General features: G+C 50.8%; 1 protein-coding gene across 1 annotated transcript in view; it reads right to left on the bottom strand.

Moving 5' to 3' along the window:
• The window catches only part of LOC128828748 (excitatory amino acid transporter 5-like), a 78,466-nt gene that overhangs the window by 37,586 nt on the left and 22,111 nt on the right, over nt 1–18,769 (bottom strand). Inside the window, exon 3 of the mRNA XM_054013671.1 lies at nt 10,025–10,237. Within this exon, the coding sequence (XP_053869646.1) occupies nt 10,025–10,237 (213 nt within the window). The remainder of the gene's footprint in view (nt 1–10,024; nt 10,238–18,769) is intronic.

Raw genomic sequence — 18,769 nt, 5'->3', positions numbered from 1 at the left:
TGAAGCGGCTGCAAAACACCTGCCACAAGGTGCGGGAGACACACCTCCGGTGCTGCGCCCATGACCTGCCAGTTTTACAAAGAACTGGACGCGATACTCAGCAGCGACCCCACTTCCACTGCAAAGGCCCCTGTGGATACTTCAGTGGCTCATGTGCCAGTCAACAGTGGACCGAGCCAGGAGGAGGAAATCTTGGCTGAGGATGTGGAGGGGGAGGGGGGACCCAGAGGCAGAGGATGACTCGGAGGCCAGAGATGCATGAAGCCAGGAGTTCTTTTCTACCCTGGAGGAGGCTAGCCAGTCACAGCTGTCGGATGTTGGCGAAGTGCAAACAGGAGAGGAGGCCCCTGGTAAGTGGCTTTGATTTGGGGAATCGCTGAAGCGAGTTGTTGGGGGCAGGAGGGTTGCAAAAAACAGGCCTGTGTCTGTATGATGCAGGTACCACCATATGTCTAGTCTGAGCAGCGGAACAGGGTGTTGATTGACTCCATCACGTCACAGGAATCTGCCTCAGACATTCCAGGAAACTCTCGTGGAGATACTGGGCAATCCGCTGCCGCAGGTTCCTTGGGAGAGCTGCTTTGTTTCTTGCACCATTAAGGGTAACTTTCCCGCCCCACTGTGCCGTCACGGGGCGGGGGGGAGGGGCAGGGGTGAAAGTGGACTGGTACGGGCCGGTACAGCATACCAGTAAGAAGCCAGTACCAGCCCGTATGCAGCCGACATTCAAGCGCTGCCACAGTGGCACTTTAATGTCGTTACCCCTTCCCTCCCCCGCCCCCGTGGGCCACCGACAGTGGGGGGCAAAAGGAACAGCTGCCCCAGGGCCAGCGATTTCAAAGGGCCTGGGGCTCCTGGCCACCGCTGCTGCAGCCCCAGGCCCTTTGAAATCACCGCTGGAGCCCTGTATCGGTAAGAATTTAATACTACTTTCACCCCGGCAAGGAGGACCATTGCTGCACACAGGCGAGCCGCATAGGGGCCAGGGCAGAAGCTGCAGGCTTGGAGAAGACCCTCCCTTGATTCCCTGCTCACCCTCAGCAGTGAGGTATCTTCCATAATGATCACATCCTGTGGGAAGTGCGGGGACAGGAATGATTATCAGGCCCCCCCACAGTGCTGGCTGTCCCCAAGAGCCATGTGCCCAGTGTACAGCAGGGTCCGGGAACAGTGATTTACCCTGCCCCTGCGGCTACTCACCATTTTGGGGGTCATGTGGCTCACGTGTGCTTGCCTGGGGTCAGCCAGTTAGTGACAAGTGTGAGAGTACTGGCTGTGCATTAAATCACTCAATCAGTGTTCTCTGTGTTGCAAACAATACTGCTTCTGTAAAATGTTGCGTTTAAACTTCACAGAGATGACCTTGGGAGCCCAGCCTCCCTCTTTGTTATCAGCAGCTTAACGGCTGCACAGAATTAGAAAGTGGCCACGAAGAACTAAGGAGGACTTTCTGAGTGATGTTCTGAGGCACCCAGCCACCGAGAAACAGGAATTGAAGGAGTGGTGGGACAGCGAGAAGAGGGACCGAAAGGAGAATGTGGCATATCAGAATGAAGCCACGGAGCGGCTCTTAAACATTATGGAGCGCCAAACGGACACGCTTCAGGTGCTACTAGCACTGCAAACCGAGCAGCTCCGTGCCTGCCCTCCCCTGCAGCCACTGTCGCAAAACTCTTTCCCATGCCCCCCCCCAACCCCCCCCACACACCGCCAACACACTCTTATCAACCTTCTGGCTCCAGTCTGTACCAGCGGCATTCCACTCCTCCCCCTCACAGTCCAGCCCTGCGGACTTCCACTATCCATTGCACTCAACACCCATCCCTCTGCAATTTGGCCCTCTGAAGTACAGTACCTGCTGCATTGTACTCCAAAGAAGAAGGCTGGATATGATCCCTGGACATACACAAATCTTAAGCCATTCTAGGACCCCACCTCCTCCTGGGACCTTCCCTTCCCCCATCCCCCTCAGTGCTGATGTGTTTTTTTGTTTGACTCTCTCCTCCAGTTGTTGTTTTTTAATAAAAGAATTACGTTGGTTTGAAAGCAATCTTTATTCGATTAATTGAAAGCAAACAGAACCCCGCAAAGCAAGAGACAATTATGTTAAACCTTCATATTGCATCGTCTGCACCAATCACAATCACCTCCTAGCATTACAAGCACTGCAATCCCGAGCATAGCAACAAATATTAGTGGCTTTCAGCTTCAAATTGCTGCCTCAAGGCATCCCTGATCCTTACGGCCCCGCGCTGCGCCCCTCTAATAGTCCTGGGCTCTGACTGTGCAAACTCAGCCACCTGGCACTGAGCCTCTGCGGTCCAGCCCTGAGTGAAGCTTTCACCCTTCCCTTCACAAATATTATGGAGCGTACAACATGCGGCTATAAGCATTGGAATATTGTCATCGGCCAGATCCGGCCTCCCATAGAGGCAGTGCCAACGGGCCTTTAAACGGCCAAAAGCACACAACAGTCATTCTGCACTTGCTCAGCCTTTTGTTGAACCACTCCTTGTTGCTGTCAAGTTGCCCCATGTATGGCTTCATGAGCTATGGCATTAAGGGGTAGACAGGGTCTCCCAGGATCCCAATGGGCATTTCAACTTCCCCTACAGTGATCTCCTGGTCTGGGAAGAAAGTCCCTGTTTGCAGCTTCTTGAACAGGCCAGTGTTCTGAAAGATGCGTGCGTCATGCACCTTTCCGGGCCAGCCTGTGTTAATGTCTGTGACATGCCCCCAGTGAGCTACAAGCACCTGGACAACCATTGAGAAATACCCCTTCCGATTAATGTATTCGGTGGCCTGGTGCCAGAATTGGAATATGCGTGCCATCGATGGCCCCTCCACAGTTAGGGAAGCCCATTTGTGCAAAGCCATCCACAATGTCACGCACGTTGCCCAGAGTCACAGTCTTTCGGAACAGGATGCGATTAATGGCCCTGCACTCTTCCATCAACACGACTCCAATGGTCGACTTTCCCACTCCAAACCGGTTAGCGACCGATCGGTAGCAGTCTGGAGTAGCCAGCTTCCACAGTGCAATCGCCACACACTTCTCCAGTGACAGGGCAGCTCTCATTCTCATGTCCTTGCGCAACAGGGCTGGGGCAAGCTCATCACACTGTCCCATGAATGTGGCTTTCCTCATCCGAAAGTTTTGCAGCCAGTGCTCGTCACCCCAGACATGCATGACAATGTGCGCCCATCACTTAGTGCTTGTTTCCCGAGCCCAAAAGTGGCGTTCCACTGTGATCAGCACCTCCATGAATGCCACAAGCCATCTCATGTCGTAGCTACTACATGTAGCGAGATCAATGTCGAACTCCTCTTGCCTTTGTAGTTTAAGGAATAAATCCACTGCCACTCCTGATGTGTTAGTGAGAGTGAGCAGCATATTGGTCAACAGTGCGGGATGCATTCCTGCAAACTGAAGAGGTAGAGTGCACAGTACACAAACCGTTGAAAGATGGCGCCAAATGCAGACAGAAGCACAGGGACTGCTGGGATGGGAAACAATGCATGATTGGGCACTGGGACAGGACCCAGGATGCCCCGTGACCCCCTCCGTCTTTCCACACCTTTTAGCGTCAGAAGAGGAAGCGATGCTCTATGGGATAGCTGCCCAGAGTGCACCACTCTGAATACCGCTGCAAGTGTGAACACGCTATTGTGCGGGCAGCTGACAGTGTGAACACACAACAGCGGTTTCCCTTTGGTGCTCTCTGAGTGGCGCTGTTACTCCAGGCGCTTTAATTCTGCCAGTGTAGACATACCCTTATTGTTTATTACAACAATCTGTAACTCCCTAACCCCCTCTTTTTGTCCTCTGACTGCAGAAGTGTTAATGGGCCACTCTACCTTGCATGGTCCCTGTCACGGAGTATTGGGGGACTCAGGGCCCTGCACCCCCGGCTTCCTGCGATTCACCATGACTCTCAGCCAGCCAGTAAAGCAGAAGGTTTATTTGGATGACAGGAATACAGTCCAAGACAGGTCTTGCAGGCACAGACAACAGGGACCCCCTCAGTTAGGTCCATCTTGGGGTCCCAGGGCATCCCAGCCCCCCTTGGGAGGTCAGAGCAATCTCTGCCTCCCCACCATCTCACCACCCAGCTTCCAAGACTCTGCCTTCAGCGACCCCTCCCACAGCCTTTGTTCAGTTTCCTGGGCCAAGGTGTCACCTGGCCTTCAACCCCTTCCTGGGTTCTCATGTTACACGCTCAGGTATTCGCCTTCGGGCAGACTCCCATCCCCCAATGCAGACTATCCTAGCCACACTCCCCTGTCAGCATTCACAGACCACAGTAAGAACAGGCCCAGTTCGTCACATCTCCCCCCTTCGAGACCGAACTGAGCAGGGTCACTTTAGCCAGTGACCCGGGGAAGTTCGAACCTACCCCCGTTCCCATGGATGCCCCCGCATCCCTCTCATTCCTTGGTGAGAATTACACCAGGCCCCTCCAGTTTCACGCCCCCCCCTTAGGTCGGGGGTGCTTGATGGCACTCGCAGTTCGCATGTGGGAAGGTTTATGCGGCCCGTGCCCTTTCCCCACCCCCATACCTCTGGGGTTCCAACTGGGCTGTGGTCTTCTCCCAGCGCTCCAGTCTGGAGGTCTGTGCTTTGGGCTCTCTTGGTTTAGAGCCGCCCTTTTAACCTTGGCCACCCTCCGGAAAGGATCCTTTATGCTGGGCAAGGGTCCTAAAGCTGTTTTCCCCTTGTCCCAGGCCTTCCTCCCCCTCTGACAGGGGTCACAGGATCCGCAGTACTGTCGGACAGTAACAAAGACCCCAGGCCAGTAAAAGCTCCGTAGCAGCCTCTGCTGGGTACGCCAGGTTCCCTGGTGCCCTGAGAGGGGAATGTCATGGGCCCGGCACAGCAGCTGGCGGCGATACTTCTGGGGTACCACCAGCTGCCTCCTGATCCCCCCCTGACTCCATTTTCCCTAGGGGAGCCCATTCTCGGTACAGGAACCCCTTCTCCCACAGGAACCTTTTCCGGCCACCTCGTCCCATGGTCTGTACCGCATGGAGGTCGGCCAGGTCCCTTATCTTCCGCAAGGAGGGATCTCTCTGCAACTCGGCCTGGAACTCAGCAGCTGGGACAGGGATGGCCACCTGCTCTTTCTCGCCCGCTGGGTCTGAAGCTGCAGCCTCCCTGAGCCGTGTCCCTGGGCGTTCCCTCCCCACCAGGTTAGGGTCCTGCGCCTCAGGCAAGGCACCCCCCCCCCAAGGCCAGGGCGCAGTGCCCCTCGCCGGCTCTGACTGCGGGTCACAACCAGTGCCCTTTGGGGGTTGCTTGGCCAGTTCTCCAGGTCCCCCCCCATCAATACCTCCGTGGGCAAATACGGGTGTACCCCCACATCCTTGGGGCCCTCCTTGGCCCCCCACTTCAGGTGTACCCTTGCCACGGGCACTTTGACTGGTGTTCCGCCCACCCCCGTCAGGGTCAGGTAGGTGTTGGGCACCACCTGATCTGGGGCCACCACCTCGGGCCGGGCCAGCGTCACCTCTGCGCCCGTATCCCAGTATCCATTGACCTTCCTCCCATCCACCTCCAGGGGAACAAGGTACTCTCTCCGGAGGGACAGCCCCGCGCCTACCGTATAAACCAAAAACCCTGAGTCTGGAGCATCCAGCCCCCTAGAGGAGCTGGCCTGGAGCTCTCCTCCCTCCTTAGCAGGTGGTACTCTGCCAGCCCCCCTTCCCTGGGAATGCTGCCTTTCGCCGGGCTGGGTCTCTACCCAGTCAACCCTCTGTGGGTTCGGTCTGCTCAGTCTGTCCCTGAGCCTGGGGCACTGGGCCCGTATGTGGCCCTTTTGGCCACAGTGGTAGCAGCCCATGTCCCATGGGTCCCCTTGAGTGGGTCGGATGGTCCTGATGCCGGATGCTCCTCTCTGATGGGTTTTTTCTGTATCTTCCCACGGGGAGGTCCCATGGTGACTCTCTCTCTGCGTTGTGGTGGGACTGTTCCTTTGGGACTCCTCCCTTTTATCTCCTGACCGGCTCTTTACAAACTCACCGGCCAGCCGGCCTGCATGTCGCGGGTTCTCTGGCTTTCTGTCCACCAACCACAGCCTCAGGTCGGATGGGCACCGTTCATACAGTTGCTCCAGTACCAGCAGTTTGACCAGGTCCTCCTTCGTCTGGGCCCCATCAGCCCACTTGCTGGCGTATCCTTCCATGCGGACGGCTAGTTGCAGATATGAGATCTCAGGGGTTTTATCCTGACTCCGGAACCTTTCCCGGTACATCTCAGGAGTCAGCCCAAACTCACGTAGCAGGGCCTTTTTGAATAGTTCGTAGTCCCCTTTCTCTGCCTCTTCCAGTTGGCGGTACAATGTCACGGCTCTGGGGTCCAGTAAGGGGGTAAGGACCCGGAGTCTGTCCGCGGGATCAACCCGGTGCAGCTCGCAGGCCGCCTCAAAGGCCTCCAGGAAGTCATCCATGTCCTCCCCCTCCTTGCGTGGGGCCAGGATGCACTTATCAAAGCTCCGTGCAGTCCTGGGTCCCCCCTCACTCACCGCAGCCGGGGGTTCGCTGCCCTTCAGTCTCGCCAGTTCCAGGTCATGCTGACGCTGTCTCTCTTCATGCTGTCTCTGTCTCTCATTCTCCTCCCGTTCATGCTGTCTCTGTTGTTCACGATCCTCCAGCTCTCTCAGTTTTAGCTCTTTCTCCCATTCCAGCCAATTCCGCTCCACGGATGCCGAACGTCGCCGGGAGGATCCTCTGCTGGCCGGGGGGGTCACGGCGTCCTCGGTATTTGCTGGGCTCCTCCCCACCCTTCCCCTAGGCATAGGAAGGAGGGGTCTCGGGAAGCCCTCAGCAGCCGGCTGACCACCCCCAGCTGGGACAGACACTGGTGCCTGAGCTGCATTTGCCAGGCTGCTTCCCTGAGACACAGGGATCAGTTCATTCGCGCGATCTTCCGCCTCCAGCCGGGCAATGAGCTGTTCTTTGGTGAGCCTCCCACTGCACAGCCCCCTCTGCTTGCACAGCTCCACCAGGTCGCTCTTAAGCCGCTTGGCATACATCTTTCTGCTGGCCACTCACCAGCCTGTGTGCTCACAGCTCCCCACAGTTCCCAGGGGGACCCCTAGTGTGCCAGCCCTTCTCGAGGTCACCACCTCTCTGCCAGGGTCGAGCTGCAGACTCCTCCGCCCCTGGGATCACTCGCTGCGATCCCCCCGGGGGACCTGTTACTGCAAAAGTCCTTCTCGCTGGTCACACACTCCCAGGGGTAATAACAGTCTCTCTCTCACTCTTCAGCACGCCTGGTTCCCGTCAATCCCCCTTCGTTTTACTGCTCCCCAGTCACTTACTGCAGGAAGCGCCGTCCACGGGGTGCAGTAGATCCCGTCGCTGCCACCAGTTGTCACGGAGTATTGGGGGACTCAGGGCCCTGCACCCCCGGCTTCCTGCGATTCACCATGACTCTCAGCCAGCCAGTAAAGCAGAAGGTTTATTTGGATGACAGGAATACAGTCCAAGACAGGTCTTGCAGGCACAGACAACAGGGACCCCCTCAGTTAGGTCCATCTTGGGGTCCCAGGGCATCCCAGCCCCCCTTGGGAGGTCAGAGCAATCTCTGCCTCCCCACCATCTCACCACCCAGCTTCCAAGACTCTGCCTTCAGCGACCCCTCCCACAGCCTTTGTTCAGTTTCCCGGGCCAAGGTGTCACCTGGCCTTCAACCCCTTCCTGGGTTCTCATGTTACACGCTCAGGTATTCGCCTTCGGGCAGACTCCCATCCCCCAATGCAGACTATCCTAGCCACACTCCCCTGTCAGCATTCACACACCACAGTAAGAACAGGCCCAGTTCGTCACACCCTTTCAATATGTGTTAACTGCTTGTGCTAAACAAGCTGTTCCCCCTTGCATTTTCCTGTAAGTGAGTTCCTTTCCCAGACCAGAAGAAGAGTTCTGTGTGTCTCAAAAGCTTGTCTCTCTCTCACCACCAGAAGTTGATTCAATAAAAGATATTCCCTCACCCACCAAGTCTCTAATATCCTGGGCTACAACTACATGGCATACAAACTATTTCTCTACGTTTCAGAATTAATTGAGCGCTTAATAACCTGCTCCTTTCATGTCACTGGCTGGACTCTGTAATTGTTCACTCCTGCCTGGCTGCCAGAGACAAGCCACTCAGAGCCCTTGCTAGAGGCCTGCAGCCGGCTGGGTAAAGGGGGAGAGTGGAAGGAAGATGGTGGCCAGGGTGCCCAAGACCCAGTGTGGCCACTGGGGTATCTCTCAGGAGAGGGAAGGCAGCTGACTCAGTGTATGCATGTGTGGGAGATGATGAGTTGATGGGGGGTGTTGTGGGGGAAGGGAAGAATGAACTGACTTTGTTGGGGCTCACTCCTGCTGCATTTGTCGCAGGGCCCCCTTCCCGTGGGGAGAAAGCAGAAGGCTGGAGCTGAGGGAGTGACTTCTCGGTGGCAGCTGGCCCTGGGGAAGAGCAGATCCCCCTCACTTCACTGACCATAGACACCTGGGGTGGGATCCACGAAAGGCTGTAGGCTTTGCAATACCGAGTGTCACTGCACCTAACTTTTGGGCACCTAGAAAATCACAGGCACAACACTGGGCTCCACAAAGCCTGGGTTAGGTGCCTCAGTTCCTACATGATGAATGGGAGGGAGGTGACCCAGAGTCCCAGGGTCTGGGCAATGCCCCAGCCTGGAGCCAGTCTCTTAGACCCACACATCTCTGCAGGGGGAGCAGGTGGTGCTTGCAGTGCTCACCTGGGATGTGGGAGGTCCAGGTTCAGCTCCCCCCCTCTCTCTGTCAGAGGGGAACCAGGATCCAGAGGTGGATTACAGATGTGTAGGGCCGTGGGCCAGAGCAAGAGGGGGCCCCCCTCCCCGTGCTACTGCTGGGGAAATGGGGTCAGGGCGCGGGAGCTTTCCCTGCTCCCTGGCAGGAGCAGGTCAGGGCACAGGGGTGCCCATTTTTCCAGAGCCCCGCACTTGGCTGGAGCCTGTTGGCCAATCCACCACTGCCAGGATCTGAACAGGGGTCTCCCCCATCCCGGCTGGGTGCCCAGCCACTGGACTAGAGTGCATCTCTTGCTTTCCCTCTACCTTCCCCCCCAATAACTAAGTGTTTATCCACAGTGGAATGGCCATGGGGCCAGAGAGACTGGAAATGACTCTGGCCTGGTGGTTTGGGCCCCAAGGTGGAAGATCCTGGGGGGTCCAGTCCCTTCCTCCAGTCACTCTTTCGTGATTGATCCACAGTGGAACAGCTTCAGGGACTCCACCTCACAACATCCCCAACTCACTGGATAGCACACTCTTCTGAGAGGTGGGAGGACCCTCTTCAAATCCTTTCACTCTCCTGGCAGAGAGGGGGATTGAACCTGGGGTTGCCACACCCCAAGAGAGTATGCTAATCACTGGGCTAAAGGTTATAAGGTGGGTCAGTACCACTGCCACCACCTCTTCCTCCAGCCAGATTTTGAATGGGACCAGATCCAGTAGACCTGCTCAGAGACCACATACAGATCGGGCTCTACACACAACTTAGGGAGCCGAATGCCTGTCTCCCCCATTCATGACTTGTTCTGGGGCTTAGGGCAGGAGACAGGCGTCCGGACGCCTAGAGAGAGGCAGCAGCATGCACGCCCCACAGTCTAAAATGTGGGTGTCTACTGGCTAGGGAACTTTTACCGCAGAAACTGAGGTGCTGAGGGAGTTTAGGTGCCTACAGGGTTAAGCAGCCGCTGAGCAGGAGTTCTGTGGGTGGTTATGGTGCTGCACAGAGGGGTTTAGGCACCTCAGTTGCTGCATGGATTGCCGTCAGAGTCAGCTGTCGTGTGAACAAGTGCACTATGGGGAAGTTGTACCCACTTACTCCAGGGCTGAATTTGGCCCATTTCTTCTTAAATGTTCTTTGAGACGTTAATCTTGTTAAAAGCTCATGTGAACTCATTTATGGTGTGACGAACTTGGCTGTAAACAAGAAAACAGGACCTATTTTTATAAAATCAGGGCTAGTCCAGAAAGCTGCTGGAGAGTACCTGATTAAATCCAGTAAGGCATCTGCAGAACTCAACACCACTTTGCCCACGGTATATTCCTCCTTTTGGGCAGCAGCACCTGGATGAATGTTGATCACAAGCACAATCCCAACAGTCACAGCCATGAATGTCGTCCAAAGGTAATAGGTGAGTGTGATCAACCCCATCTTCCCACAGGCCTTGGAGTCCATGGTGGCCAGGCCAGACATCAGGCTGAAAGAGAAAAGAACACGTTCAGCGAACTCTCACAACTGAACTGCACAAGACATGTCTCTGCCAGAGACCGCCCGAGTCACCAGCTCCACATGGTACTTGCCCCAGCAGAGCCCACACTGGCCATGAGCTCTGCAGGGCGCTTGCCACCTGTCAAGGTCCTGAACTCCAATCCACTTAAGCTCATTGAACTCAACCATCTGCTCAGTGCACAGGGCTGGACAAGGTGTTAGCTTCCGTTATGCTGAAACCAGCATCGTGTCAGCCATTATATCAATCACGGGGAGGCTTCCCCTGGGATTCCATGTCCAACGCTGGCCACGCCATTTGAAATGGGCAACAAAAACGGTTAGAGTCCTGGAGAGACTTCATACGAGGCCTCAGAGACAAGAGAAATAAGCAGTGACATGACAGAGGATTAGATAAAGTAATCCACGAGTTCCTATTTACCTGCTCAGATTCTCCAGCCTGTGTTATGCAGGAAATCAGACTAGATGATCATAATGGTCTATGACTCATAAAGGAGACAGTCAGTGTAATTGAAAGGCAACAAATTTTAAGTGGATTTTAAAAATCCTATAGAACTAATTGGCACAAGATATCACTGATGCCAAGAATTCAGTAGGATTAAAAAGAAGGGATTAGACATTTAATGAATCATAGGCGCCGACTCTGTGGGTGCTCTGGGGGTGGAGCACCCACAGAAACACTCACTAGCAGCCCCCCCAATCAGCTCCTCCCTCTCCCCGCAGCACCTCCTGCCTGCCAGCAGGCCCCATCGATCAGCTGCTCCCCGTCTCTCCCAGCGCCTCCCATCTGCTGCGATCAGCTGTTCAGCAGTGTGCAGAGGCACTGGGGAGGAGAGGGAGGAGCGAGGGTGGGGTGTTTCGGGGGCGGGGGCAGAGCGGGGGTGGGAAGAGGTGGGGTGGGGGCGGGAAGAGGCAGGGCGGTGGTGGAGTTGGGGCGGAGCACCCCCCAGGAACACAGAAAGACGGCGCCTCTGTAATGAATAATAAGAACACCCACACTTACATGAGATAGGACAGAGAATTTATAAGAAAGTGAGCCTGACTGCTTCAGGGCATAATCCAAACTTCCCCCAAAGGCAGGTTATTCCATAAATGTCACTTGTCCAGGTTTTTGTAATAGTTGGGCCTACAAATTTACCCTAATTGGGAGCTCAGTTGTGATTGGAACTTCCTAGAATGTCACAATAATGGGTAACAATAAATGTTAATGGAAAAAGGTGGGAAAGGGAGTCCAAACGCAAAGGCCAACTGCTAGAATCCACGGACTGTGTTAAAATCCTGCCTGGTAAAGAAGAGACGTGTGGGGCCAGAAAGCAATGGACCAAAATTGGTGTGTCAGAAATTAGGCCTAATTGGTGCCCATTTATAAAAAGGGAAATAAAAACAACCCAGGAAACTACAGACCAGTTAGTTTAACTTCTGTGCCAGGGAAGATAATGGAGCAAGTAATTAAGGAAATCATCTGCAAACACTTGGAAGGTGGTAAGGTGATAGGGAACAGCCAGCATGGATTTGTGAAGAACAAATCATGTCAAACCAATCTGATAGCTTTCTTTGATAGGATAACGAGCCTTGTGGATAAGGGTGAAGCTGTGGATGTGGTATACCTAGACTTTAGTAAGGCATTTGATACGGTCTCGCATTATATTCTTATCGATAAACTAGGCAAATACAAATTAGATGGGGCTACTATAAGGTGGGTGCATAACTGGCTGCATAACCGTCCTCAGAGAGTTGTTATTAATGGTTCCCAATCCTGCTGGAAAGGCATAATGAGTGGGGTACTGCAGGGGTCTGTTTTGGGACCGGCTCTGTTCAATATCTTCATCAACGACTTAGATATTGGCATAGAAAGTACGCTTATTAATTTTTGCGGATGATACCAAACTGGGAGGGATTGCAACTGCTTTGGAGGACAGGGTCATAATTCAAAATGATCTGGACAAATTGGAGAAATGGTCTGAGTTAAACAGGATGAAGTTTAACAAAGACAAATGCAAAGTGCTCCACTTAGGAAGAAAAAATCAGTTTCACACATACAGAATGGGAAGAGACTGTCTAGGAAGGAGTACTGCAGAAAGGGATCTAGGGGTTATAGTGGACCACAAGCTAAATATGAGTCAACAGTGTGATGCTGTTGCAAAAAAAGCAAACATGATTCTGGGATGTATTAACAGGTGTGTAGTGAGCAAGACACGAGAAGTCATTCTTCCGCTCTACTCTGCTCTGGTTAGGCCTCAGCTGGAGTATTGTGTCCAGTTCTGGGCACCGCATTTTAAAAAAGATGTGGAGAAATTGGAAAGGGTCCAGAGAAGAGCAACAAGAATGATTAAAGGTCTTGAGAACATGACCTATGAAGGAAGGCTGAAAGAATTGGGTTTGTTTAGTTTGGAAAAGTGAAGACTGAGAGGGGACATGATAGCAGTTTTCAGGTATCTAAAAGGGTGTCATAAGGAGGAGGGAGAAAGCTTGTTCACCTTAGCCTCTAAAGATAGAACAAGAAGCAATGGGCTTAAACTGCAGCAAGGGAGGTCTAGGTTGGACATTAGGAAAAAGTTCCTAACTGTCAGGGTGGTGAAACACTGGAATAAATTGCCTAGGGAGGTTGTGGAATCTCCATCTCTGGAGATATTTAAGAGTAGGTTAGATAAATGTCTATCAGGGATGGTCTAGACAGTATTTGGTCCTGCCATGTGGGCAGGGGACTGGACTCGATGACCTCTCGCGGTCCCTTCCAGTCCTATAATCTATGAATCTATGAATACAAACTATAAGATTGTAAGCACACACTATCAGGAGGAGTCGGGGGGGGGGGGGAAGTAGTGGGTTGTTTTGTAATACTTGTCTTGCTTTATCTTACTTTTCTATTTTTTCAATTATACTTGTCTGAATGAAATAAAACTCAAAGTCTCAATGTGTGCTCCACCAATCTCATTTCCTATAATAAATTTACATAGCTGCCTGAGTAAAGAAACACTTATTAGTGACTGGTACAATTTACACTCTAAATTAATCAAAGGCTACCGCAGAGACCGAGAGCAACATCATCAAAAGCAGAAGCAGTATTGCTGACTCGCATAATATTTGCTGCCTTTCTTACAGATCCAGCTGCTGGAATCATGTCATTACCTGATAATCTCAGTTTTCATTATAAAAGAAAAGTACATTTCTAGCCCTTGTTTAGAGAAAAGCTAAAAAATGTGAATTTATGAAATCCAAAACCGGAAGACAAATAAAATTAATTAATTAGTGACTTGGATGTTTGGAGTTGAAGACATTACACAAGTCACTGTGGCAATTTTGAATTTTTTTCCCAGAGTCTGGGAAGTTTCACCCTAAAGAGTGAAAATTTCAGAAAGATAGGAGCAACTGAAAATAGGAGGTAAGAAGGGAAACTTGCTTTGGGTATGGCATTTACTGTTCCTGCTATATTGCAAAGAACTTTAAAAAGTCGGCCTTTAAACAGAAAGGTCTTCTTTACCTGAACTTTAGCAGAGCTGGCACGCGCTGTAATTATTTCTGTAATCTTGGCCCTGCTTCTGCAAACACTCAGGCCTGGTCTATGACACAGATGACGTTGACCTAACTATGTATGTGTCTACACTAAAATTTCATTCCCGCCAACGTAACTGCCCTGCTATGCTGACTTAATAACTCCACCTCCACGAGAGGCGAAGAGTCCATGTCAAAGTAGTCAGGTCAACTCAGTGTCAGTGTAGACAGTGCGTTGCTGATATGGACTGTTACTGGCTTTCAGAAGCCATCCCACAATGCCCCACTCTGACAGTATAATTGGGACAAGCGCTCCGGGTGAGGACACGCACCACCGATACAAGGAGCGTAGTGTGGACACGCAAAAGTGATTTAATTACTGCAGCGGCTGCATGCTGAGGTAACATAGGTTGACATAATTTTGCAATGTAGACGTGCCCTCAGGCATTTCAGTAATTGTACAAACTTACTGGGACTATTCATCTGCATAAGTTTTTGCAAGATCAGACCCTTAGATAAATATCTACCTTGTATGGTCACTGTGGATGGCTGTGTGCATATATGACAAAAGGCATACATGAAATTCATTTAGATGAACAGTGCTAACTGGAACCAAAGATTAGAGAGACTCCTCCAAGGCAGTAGTATATCTTACATATACAGGGGTTTTCAATTCAAGTAAAAAGTGAAATCTTACAATGATTACATTTCTATCGGTCATGCTTCATCAGTGTATGCAGTGGTGGTGTGACTGTGTTGGTCCCAGGATATTAGAGAGACAGGTAGGTGAGGTAATATCTTTTACTGGACCAACAGCTGTTGGTGAGAAAGACAAGCTGTAGAATTTACGCAGAGCTCTTCTTCAGGTCTGGGAAATCTGCTCAGAGGGTCACAGCTAAATACGAGATGGAACAGATTGTTTAGCATAAGCCGTTAGCAAATATTTCAAGGGACCATTCAAGGTGAAATGGCCCAATAACGCCTCTCCAGTCACCTGGGGTAAAGGAAGGGTGGGGAAGGCTACTTGGGGGAGGGTGGGGATTGGTAGTGGGTTACAGATTGTTGTAATAAACCATAAATCCAATGTATCTATTCAGTCCATGATTTTTAGGGTCTAACCAAGTTATGAATTTAAGCTCCCTGGCTCGTCTTTTGAAGGTGCTGGGCAGGTTTCCTTTCAGGATGAGGACTGAGTGTGGTAGAGTAGATCACTCATATGTAGAGTGATCGCTTTGTGAAAAAAGTGTTCACCCACAGCTGATATGGTCTTTTATCATCTTCCTGCGTGAGTTCATTTGAAATCATAATGGTTATCTGGTTTCCCACACTGCTGTTATTGGGGCATACAGTGTACTGGACGAGGTGCACCATACGTGGTGACAGGCCCATGGATCTGGAACGGTGTGTTGGAGTGGGGGTGTTCATCATCATAGCAGTGGAGATATGGCTGCAGGTTTTGCATCTGTTGTTCCAGCAGGGTCAGGTGCTGCTTTGAGTTCGTGTGTCCTGGTCTGTGGGGAGCTTGCCAGGGAGACCCATCATATCTGCCACAGCACCCTTACTGAAGGAATTACTTAGAAACCATCTTGAAATGACTCTCCACACAAAGGGCCAGCTTCCTTCAGGACACACTAATTTCCTCCACAAACTCTGAAACATTAACCATCTCCCTCTGAACACTATCCTTGCCACCAGGGATGTCACTTCCCCATACACCAACACTCCTCACAATGACAGCATAGCTGCCTGCCTCAAATATCTACAAGACAATGGACAACACACAGCTATTCACCCCAAACACATCGCCAAACTCATACATTTCATCCTCACCCATAACAATTTTACATTCAACAACAAACACTTTGTCCAAACCATGGGAACAGCCATGGATACTAAGATGCCAGCTTCTTCATGGGCCACATAGAAGAAGAATTTCTAGACAAATGAACCACGAAACCAATGATATATCTGAGATAAGTCAAGGATATCCTCTGTACATACAACTTAAACTCCTTTATAGATTTCCACCACAACTTCAACAACCAACACCCTTCCATTAAACTCTCTCTAGAACACTCCCACACTAGCATCAACTTCCTAGATACCACAATGAGCTTCAACAATGGAACCTATAGGCAACAATATACAAGAAACCCACAGATCACCACACCTACCTTCACATGTCCAGTAACCACCCCAAACACACCAAGAAATCTGTTCTCTACGGCCAGGCACTCAGATACCACAGAATTTGCTTCAAGGAGAAAGTCTGAGATATACACCTTAATACACATAAAACCGCCTTCACCAATCCAGGACACTCTGTACGGGGAGATTTCGGCAAACCAGTAAAGTGCCTGATATCACTATTGTTCATTGCCAAAAACAGCCAAGTCAGCAGCCATAAAGTGGCCATGCAGCAGCCTTATCTTAACCAAGGCAGGAGGGGAGGAGGTTTTGGGTGCCACAGAAAGGGCAGCTTGACCCCGCGTCCTTCCTGATAAGAATTGTGTTGAAGTTGCTGATACATGCATTTTAGAAGAGCAGGATGTGCCCTCAGGAATGTTTGTTAGGGCCTCAAGGCTGCAAACTCTGGGGAAAAAACACACCTGGCTAATCAATGATCAGAGGGAACCTCCTGCTTGACCGTTGAAACTGCTTGCTTACCAAGTTTTCTTTAAGTGACATGTCATTGTTTTACTAATGTATAAATAAGGGGGAAAAGTTGGAGGTAGGGGGACTCTTCAGGACTGGACTCGCCCTCTGGATACATCTTGTGTTCCCTCCCAGCAGACGGGCTGCCGCTGTGCCACTCGAGAGCCACGCTCAGCTTCGGTAATTGAGGGTTGGGGGTGTTTCACTAACCTGTTGCAGACATGTGTAAGTGCTTGAGACTAAGTAAAGTTTAGCTTTAAGTGAAAGCACTCTTGTGTGGTCCTGTTTGTGCCAGCCGTCTGTCGGTCGGACTGCTGTGTCTCCCCTGATTCATTTCCTGATACCACCTTGCACAGAGTAAAAGTTACAAAGAGCTTTGGGTTGAAAGAACAACTCCAGTAGCAAAGTAGATCACACCATGGAATGGGACACCCAAATACCCTGAAAAAACATGCTTCAATATGGACATAAACCCCCTCTGTCCGCACACTCCAAGTTGTCACCTACCACTCCACACTGGAACCCCTATGGGATATCATTAAACAGTTACAACCCATACTTGACAGGGGCCATGTCCTGAAAGAAATCTTTCCTGACCCCCTACGTCTGGCCTTCAGACAACCCCTCAACCACTCCAAGGTAATCATCAGAAGCAAACTCCTCACAGATATTGGTCACACACAAATTCAAAGCAGTACCAGACCCTGTCAGAACAACAGATGTAAAACCTGCAAACATCTCTCCACTGCTATGATGATCAACACTCCTCACAACGCACCCTTCAAGATCCATGGGTCCTACTCATGCCTATTGAAACCTATGGTGTACCTCATCTAGTGCACTAACTGCCCCACTAACAGCTACGTGGGTGAAACCAGACAATCACTACGCTCTCATGTGAACTCACACAGGAAAATGATAAAAGACAAACACACCCTATCCCCTGTGGGTGAACGCTTTTCACAAAGCAATCACTCTATGTCTGACCTATCAGTCCTCATCCCCAACGGAAACCTGCACAACACTTTCAAAAGGCGAGCCTGGGAGCTTAAATTCATTACTCTGCTAGACACCAAAAATCACAGACTGAGCAGACACACTGGATTTCTGGTTTATTACAACAATCTGTAACCCGCTAACAATCCCCCCCTCCCACTTCCTTTCCCCCTATGATTGGAGGGGTGTTAATGGGCCACTTCACCTTGAAATATATGTTAACTACTTATGCTAAACAATCTGTTCCACCTTGTATTTAGCTGTGACACTCTGCCCTGGCCTACACTGCGGGGGGCGGGGGGGGGTGTCGACCTAAGATATGCAAGCATAGCTGAAGTCGGCATATCTTAGGTCGACTTACCTGGCCATGAGGACGGCGATGAGGTGACCGCTGCCGCTCCCCCATCGACTCCGTTTCTGCCTCTCGCGAGCTGGAGTTCTGGAGTCGACAGGGAGCGCGTTTGGGGATTGATTTATCCGCGTCTAGATTGATTTACCAGATCTGGCGGGTAGTGAAGACCTGCCCTCTGAGTGTTTCCTAGACCCGAAGAAGAACTCTGTGTAAATTTGAAAGCTTGTCTCTCTCACCAACAGAAGTTGATCCAATAAAAGATATTACCTCACCCAGCTTGTCTCTCATGCTTCATTAACACAGCTTATTGCAAATATCTTACTATGTTAAACAATTAACTATCTTGCTCTTGGAAACACACACATTTTCATGTCAGCCTGTGGAATGAGCCAGTGACTAATTTATCTTCAGCTGTAAAGTTCTGATAAAAGGGCAGGATCTAGGGAGAAAGCCCTGAGCAGTGTTCAGCTGAGGAACAGACAGGTGTGACGTTATGGATGTAATATAATATTTCGTTGAAAGGTGACAGGGCCAGAAAGAGTTAATTAACTCCCAGACTGACCTATGGCTGAACTGTAAAGACTGGTTAGGAAGATAGGTAAATGAATAAAGCTTTGAAATGCAAGTCTGCATTGTTAGAGGTAGAAGGGGAGATGTTTGCTCAGGTCTTGTAATGTAAGCAAATAAGTCTTGTCTATTGCTATAACTTTAATTCAAAGATCAAAAAAGGAATATTAACATTTGTGATGATACTTGAGTAAAATAGTATTATTGTCTATATGTCTCTTTAAAGGTTGTGGTAACCTGTATCTGAACTGTTTAATGGATAAATTACCCTGTGCTAATTGCCAGGATGATTGGAAGGAGAATTAAGCCTATTGTTTTCTCAGGCCAAAAGGCTGCTGAAAATGTATAAGAACCCTGGGACATGATCCTTCTGCATCTCAGATCTGCTTTGGATTTCAAGAGGGGGAAACCTTAAGCCACAAGGATTGAGATCCCCAGTCA

The sequence above is a fragment of the Malaclemys terrapin genome, chromosome 24 (assembly GCF_027887155.1).
Source record: "Malaclemys terrapin pileata isolate rMalTer1 chromosome 24, rMalTer1.hap1, whole genome shotgun sequence".
In the NCBI taxonomy this organism is placed as follows: domain Eukaryota; kingdom Metazoa; phylum Chordata; order Testudines; family Emydidae; genus Malaclemys; species Malaclemys terrapin.
The sequence above is the reverse complement of the archived record's forward strand: the minus strand, read 5'-3'. Positions and strand labels throughout refer to the sequence as shown.